This window comes from Xiphias gladius, chromosome 3 (genome assembly GCF_016859285.1).
Source record: "Xiphias gladius isolate SHS-SW01 ecotype Sanya breed wild chromosome 3, ASM1685928v1, whole genome shotgun sequence".
NCBI lineage: Eukaryota > Metazoa > Chordata > Actinopteri > Istiophoriformes > Xiphiidae > Xiphias > Xiphias gladius.
This window is the reverse complement of record NC_053402.1, coordinates 16,896,031-16,903,463: the sequence shown is the minus strand read 5'-3', so window position 1 is coordinate 16,903,463 and position 7,433 is coordinate 16,896,031. Positions and strand designations below refer to the sequence as shown.

General features: G+C 36.8%; 1 protein-coding gene across 1 annotated transcript; it reads right to left on the bottom strand.

Moving 5' to 3' along the window:
- Nucleotides 1–16: 16 nt before the first annotated feature.
- LOC120807133 (syntaxin-binding protein 2-like) lies at nt 17–6,957 on the bottom strand. Its single transcript, XM_040158854.1, has 10 exons — nt 6,835–6,957; nt 3,886–3,935; nt 3,719–3,800; nt 2,954–3,030; nt 2,786–2,861; nt 2,500–2,603; nt 1,795–1,943; nt 1,628–1,712; nt 846–976; nt 17–727 (listed from the first exon to the last, which is right to left on the bottom strand). Exons 1-10 carry the CDS (start codon nt 6,869–6,871, stop codon nt 616–618), a joined length of 903 nt encoding a protein of 300 aa, XP_040014788.1. The 5' UTR covers nt 6,872–6,957; the 3' UTR covers nt 17–615.
- Nucleotides 6,958–7,433: the final 476 nt, after the last annotated feature.

The window sequence follows — 7,433 nt, the reverse complement described above, 5'->3', positions numbered from 1 at the left end:
AGTCACCTTGTGCAGGACCACATCTAATCAGTTATAACAATATTACTTAGCAATGATATTGTAATATTGTTTGTTGTTTTAAAAAATATATATATCTTATACAATATTAACACACTTATCATACATCCTTTCAAAGTCATCCCACTAACTTTTGTGTTTTAACTTATCATAATGCTTGTTTAAAGGAAAACAGCAGTCATAAATTTGCCGACTTTTTGAAAATGTAGACATTTCTCAACAAAATTAGGAAGCCAGCTTTATACATACACAGGCAGAATTCATTATACACCATATTTACCCAAATCTTCAATTTATTGCAATCTGACAAAGGGCTTCAATATGATTATCGCAGATGAATGGATTATTTTCATTACTCTCATCGAAATATGACATTACAATGTAACTTAATACTTTTAAGTATTTAATTAAATTGAGTATTTAATTTATCAGTAGGGTGTAATATACAATTTCTAACTTGAAGAAAATGCAAAAGGTATGTGGTTTTAATTTGTAACATATAACCAGGTGAAAGCAAGGACCAGAACATGTTGGGAAGGATGACAGTGAGAAATCATGAGGAGATATGTGACATATACTCATCTATTTGTGACAGACTTACTTGGTGACATCTGCAATGTGCAAATGTCGGAGCTGTACCCAGAGCTCATCATCTTCATCCAATAACACTTCTCTCTCTTTTGAATTCCCAATTCCGGTTGTCTGATAACTTAAAAAAATAAAACCAGCATATCCGTACAACACAAATGAGTATGGAGAAATCATATGCACACTTTCCTGGCAAAACAAATGAACAACATCCGATATATAATAAAATGTTCACTCACGTATAGATGTCCTGTTTGATATCTAGCAAGTCGTAGGCCATTGCCTGGAAGGTCAACTCATGTAAAATGGGTGAGATTGGATCAAACCCACGATCAACAATCAGCAACTGGGATCGTGCCTTATCTGCACCCTAAAAACAATGAACATAAGGGATGTCATCTAATACTACTGAAAGATCTGATTTACTTCACAGATGCGTAATAAATGATGACCTGGTTTACAATATGCGTTAAAAATATAAAAGGCCTTTCATTATATTTTTTTGAATTCATCATGCAGTGAAAGTCTTATCAGCTTTTATCTTTATAAGTCGAATATCACCGTCTGATACAGCATAGGCAGGACTTCAGCAAACTTGCAGTTTCAAGTACAGCAAAAAATATAGAGAGAATGCTTAGACAGTGCTGCATATTGATGCACTTCAGATGTGTGGGGACAAATAGAGAACAGTAATACATGCCTGTTAAGATTCATCTCAGGAGCAAGGAAATGTCAGCTAAGAAAGACAGAAAAGAAGTAGGGGAAAAGGGAAAGGTCCAGCAAAGCATGAGAAAAATAATCCATAGGAAATTAAACCCAGAAACAACAGAGATATCCACCACCTGTGAAGTTGAAGAGCAGCAGAATCCTATAGGATGTGTAGTCTCATACACGGAAAAGTTGCTTTAGCAGGAAAGAAAAAGTTTAAGAACTGAGTTCAACATTTTTCAAGAAAGAATTGTATTAATATAGTAAAACAGATAACGATTGTTGTGGATGCCGGGTCTAAGTAGTTCCGCACCTCTCCCATGCTTGGGTTGTCAGCTTTGTGAGCAATAAGGCGCTGTTGGACCTCATCAGCGAGTCTAAAATTCTCCTCTGGTCCCCTAAGAAAGAGCATGGTATACAACAGAATCAGCAAAAATATTCAGTAGCAAATTAATTCCAGCATATGCAAGGGCTCCATACTTGCGGTAACGGATTGCAGGGTACTCCTTAAGTGTGTCACACAGAGTTGCAATTTGCTCAGCCAGATTTTCGATCATTTTGTCTTTTTCTTCATTTGGCTTAGAACTATAGAAAGAGTACAAGGAGGCCGGGTCATCCAAGGAGAATACCTGCAGTGGTGAGAGGAAATAAAGTTTGCCTCACTTTGTACATAATTTGTTTCCAATAGACAAGCTACACTTTTCAATATTTTTACATGAACAATGGAAAAAAATTAGTGTGTGTTATGTGAAAGTGTGGTTCATAGTGATAAGAGACGTCTGACACCACTTTACAGTTCCCCTCAGTTCTATGGAGCATTTTAGCATCTTTCAGCTCATTGTTTTGGTTTTATAGACCGCAACTTTACTGTTTCATTTAAAACACTTTAAACACTCTCATCCACCTAATTTCCAGCCACAGCAGGCAGGAGTTAAAGTGAAAAGGCTCTGGTAAACCCACTGTACACTACAGGCCCAGCACCAAATGCATCACAGACAAAATCAATGAGTATCTGCTGAACATAGAGGAGCATTTAGTAGTTAGAGATAAGAGATTATTATTAGAGATTATTTTCTCAACTGCTGTTGGAAACCAAAACACAGATAAAATGGCGGTGAATAAGAACAGTGTGGCCAAAAAATCAAGTTGGTCTAAGTAAAAGTTGGTCTAGACATAATTCCCTACCTGAGACTCATATGGCAGAAAAGCAACATTGATCTCTTTTAAAGTCTTGACAACTTTGGCAACTCTGGATCTCCCAATCTCAGCAAAGAGACCATCTGGACAAGCTGTGGAAGAATATATTTAGAAACTGTCAATGTTTCACACAGTAGATTTGAAAATAAATGATTGATAAACACGTTTCCTAAATGTTTCAACACAACGTTTTTCATGAAATTTCAATATGAAATTAATGATGCAATGATGAACAGTATACTGTAAACAGACACACACACAAAGACAATCTTACTGTCAGTGAAGAAGATGTGTACTGCTTTGTAAGTAAAGGCAGCATCTTTGAAGTCGTTAATTAGGGCACGAACAGACTGTAATTGAAAAAACATTTAGTTTTAAAGATTAAAAATATCAGAGAAATCACTTTATAGAGGGAACTCAAGGGAAAAAGGCAATAGCTAACCTTCTCCACTGGGGAAATCAAATAAATTGCCTCCAAACTAGAGATGGGTTCCCTACGTTTGTTGATGTCTTCCACAACTGAAAAGCAGAAAAGACAGGAATTGTGCTTAAATCTAAACAATCTGACTTGACCAATATCACATGCAACAGTAAATAAATCATCAACAGAATTATCATTATTATTAATGATATCTCATTATTAAAATGAGACAAAGAATATAAAATATAGTGAATACTCAAATTAATTTCAAGACTGTGTTGAACTCCTAGAAGGGCACAACATCCATATTTCATGGGAAAAAAAATCAACCAACTAGTTCTTGCTTTAATAAGGCTGGTAAAGACCACTTCCACTTCCACAAATACTGAATTTCTTTGACTGAGATTTGTTGAGTGAAGTGGCAGTGGTATGGACTGGATCTCTTTCATTTTCATCAAATCAGTCAGTGGCCATTTATGCCGTGGGGACAGTGGGTATTTTCAATTTAGAAAAGATTAGTTCTATCCAGATGTAATGTAGGGAAGAGGATGAGCATTTTGTATTTGGCCAGGACAACCCATCTCACATTTCACATGAACTACCAAAATGCTACTCTGAACAGTTATGAACAGATGTAAATATCCCCAGATTGCTCAATGACGACAGTGTGAAGAGGCTAGTAGAGCAGCATTAGAAAAAGTGTATCTGTTAGTTATTTAAAGTTTTATCTCTCATGTATGCGACTCATCCATAGGATGCAAGACCATTAATTATCTGCATACTTACTGGTCACCCCTTCTGCCAAAATATCAGACATCTTGCAGCAAGAGGACAGAATGCGCATGCTCATATGGTCCACAATGAGAACCTGAAGAAACATGAGATAAACAGGGGTTATAAATTCGGTATGATAAAAATCAGGGGTTTCTTAATTCTCATCGGGCAACTGTTACCTTCCATTCTCCGTCCTTCTTCACACTCTTAATGACCCCATTGAGGATTTCTGTGAGAGAGAAGAAAAAGATTAATATATGATTACAGAACTATCAATAACATCTGAGGAAACATTTCAAGCTCCATACAAAAAAAGTTAGGTAAAATAGGTAACAAGTATAGGAATTTTAGCAGCGACTTCAATGCAGCATTACAAATGCTGTTTGTAAAACAGAAGTAACATAACAAAATAATACTATTTTATGTGACAGCTATGATTCACACAACTCTCCTATGCAATTCATATTAGGGCAAATTCCTCTTTATGAAGAACAACTAAGTGTGGCATTGAATTTATTGCGCACCAATGGCTGAAGAGTAAAAGAACACGTGTGACTTAATCGAAAGATTTTCTCGATGCCTACAGTTTACCAGAGGCATACAAGGGCAAGTTAATCAAAGAATTGAAATGTTTTGAATTTTCACGAATGTTGGAAGTGCAAAAGGTTAAAACGTTAGATATTTCTCTAAAACGCTCTAAATCAGGAACCAGGAACTTTTTCGAAACAAACCCATATTTGGCACTTGTATTTATCAACTCTGTCAGCTGGGTGAAACTTCCTTGTGTTATATTGTTGAGGTTACAGTGTATGAAGATCAGACAAAAGCATAGTTGTTCCACTGACTTCAAAGGCCCAAAATCTGAGGTATGGTACTACTGGTGAAACAAACTGACACTGCAAGTGGGCCACCTTGCCCAAAATGCCCTGAAATTAAAAGATTAAGTTTCAGGGTTAAAAGAGCAGAGACACTATTTCACACAGTGTGGCCATTGTTTAGACCATCGTCTTCTCACCAGAGTCTGAGAGGCTTACCATCTCGGCTAAAAGGTTTTCCTTAGGGAAACCCTGAAACTACAGTACATCCTGAATCCCCTCGCACTTCACTGTCAGTGTTTCTTAATAGTGCACAAAAGGAAGGAAAGTGTGAAAAGAGAAATAAAAATGAAGAACTACACCAATGTATTATGCTCTTCACTCAACGTCCTTGTTTAACCTCATCGAAAACACAGCAGTAACTCCCTAATACATATGATTTATTGTTATAAGTTTTATTAACACATCAGCTCACTAAGTAATTGACATGACTGGTTTTAGGAATGGCACAAGTTCAACTCAGCAGTTAATCCTGACGAAACACATTATTGCGTTTCATCTTCTCTTATCACTGTAATCACTATATTATGAACCGTTTAAAAACAGTATTTGGTGTTGGGGGGGTGGATACTATATGTATATTTGTTTTTGGGGTCAGAACTATTAAAATAGGAGTACAGAACTATGATCTAACCTGTACTAACATACATTCAACATAAAACTGTCTGCCAGAATCACTTAAGAGTAGTAGACAACAAACTATGTACATGTAATTACAAGAAAAATAAAATAATAATATTCATGTTTTTTTCCATAAAAGATTTTGGGTCAAGTGGAAAATTCATCAGTGACACTGCACACGGTGTCATAGGTTTGACAGTGCAGTGCAGTGCAAATCTATTTCCATACAGGGAACTGGAAAAGAGGAAAACTTGTAACTGGGGTTCTCTACATCAAAGCAGAAAGACATCAAGCCATTTTAGCAATCTCAATCTTAGCCTGTGTATTTGTTCATTTTTAAAATGTACCAAAATTTCTGCATGGGAATTGCCCTGAGGCCTGTTTTGCTTGCAACAGAATACTATATTAGGCCTTATTTGACTTTATCACTATCACTGCTCTGAGTTTATTTTAATGATGACAGAATTTATTTGGTTATTGTCAACAATGACAAGGGAGCACAGTCATGCTTTAACTCAAGTTGCGTGGGCAACAATATTTTTGAGCATTAGCTTCCTGGCCACCATTTTAAGACCTTTAACAGATTTCCTAAGTCAAGCCCTACAAATACACATTCTCTATGTTCAAATTGGTGGCAATTTTCAAAGAAATGACAGAGTATATTCCACAACTTACAGAAATCCTTTGTTAAAGGCCTATAAGAAGAGCAAGTTATTGTTCGTCTGATCTCTCTCATGCTGGGCAAGGTCAGGCTTATTTGCATTGCCAGCACATACCTGAAGATTTCGGGAATGCTGAGTGAGGGTGTGTTCACATTACACTCCTATTCTATACAATAACAAAATTTACAGTCGCACACATCTCCTAACCCTTGACATAGTGAAAAGGTTATATTTATGTTATAAGCTGTTTAAAACAGCTGGACAATTTAATTTCAATTCTTAAATTATTATATAACAAAAACATCTATACTCTTAAATAAACATTAGCATTACATAACGCTATTTGTGTTTGAAGAGATTTGTAAGACAATGTATTTATTAATTATTACTACAGCCAACATTTCTCTAAGGAATATTTTTGAATTACTTAGTAATAATATTATGATTTGAGTTAATACTGAATGATCGGTTACAGTAATAACCGTTACCGTTTTGTTACAAAAATGTTGACTCTGCTGATGTTTAATAGCTGACAGCGTAAATGTTCCAGCTGATTTAGTCCATCACAAGCGAAGTTACAGAACTAGGTTAGCTGGGTAACGTTAGCATAAGACTTGGACTGTCATAACATTTACGCTTTTTCCTTTTTAGTCTTTTTACGTCCGCCAAATCAGACAACAAAATCCCCCCCCCCCCCCCCGCAAATGTCGTTACCAACACATGCATCGCAACGCATACTACTTTCCATCCACGACTAACATCATTTACTTCGCTAATGTTAGCATTTTAATTGGGACTGGAGCAGGAAGAAACGTTCAGTGGACCGACGTCCCCGGCAGTGTTTCGTGTTGTCAGCTGGGCGTCAGTTTGTGAAGCTGCTACGGGATAAGTTCGAGTAAAATACCCGTGTCTCTTAGTTGTAATACACTTGCCGAAAGCCAACAACGTTACAGCGAAATGTGTCACTTACTTTCTCCAACTACCGCCTTCAGCCCACTCGGTGCCATCTTGACAGCAGTTTGCAGGCTAGTCGGTCACTTCCTTGTCAGAGCCTGTGTGGTTAAAGCACACGGGCTTTGACGGCGAAATATTGCCCCCTACTGTCCGATACGAACTGTTTTACCAACGCATCTCATGCGCAGTTTATGGCTGCAACGAATTGCGGTAGCATATCTGTTTGGCCAGTACAATTTCTGGCCTTTTTCTGAAGATTCAGCATAATTGTTAATTATAGTATTTTTTTTTCTTTTTTTTGGGGGGGGGTCTGTAGCAGGACCTACAGACTGGAAGAGACACAAGTCATTTTTTGTCTCTTTGTGGTCGTTTTGCATCTTTTTGTAACCATTTATTGTCTAGTCATACCTGTTTTGTGTCTCTTTTTAGTCGTTTTGTGTCTTTGTGCTCATTTTATATCTATTTTACTTGTTTTGTGTCTGTTAGGTCATTTTGCATGTCTTTTTAGCTGTTTTCCACGTTTGTTTTTTTTCATTCTATGTCTCTGTGATTATTTTGCATCTCCTTGTAGTCGTTTTGTGTCATGTCGTACTTGTATTGTGTCTTTCTGTGGTC

Excerpts from the sequence above, each read along its gene's own strand:
- LOC120807133 (XM_040158854.1), bottom strand. The coding sequence starts at position 6,871 with ATGGCACCGAGTGGGCTGAAGGCGGTAGTTGGAGAAA. Across the intron at positions 3,936-6,834 it reads GAAGGCGGTAGTTGGAGAAA|AAATCCTCAATGGGGTCATT; the intron begins GTAAGTGACACA and ends TCTCTCTCACAG. Across the intron at positions 2,862-2,953 it reads TGATTTCCCCAGTGGAGAAG|TCTGTTCGTGCCCTAATTAA; the intron begins GTTAGCTATTGC and ends TTTCAATTACAG.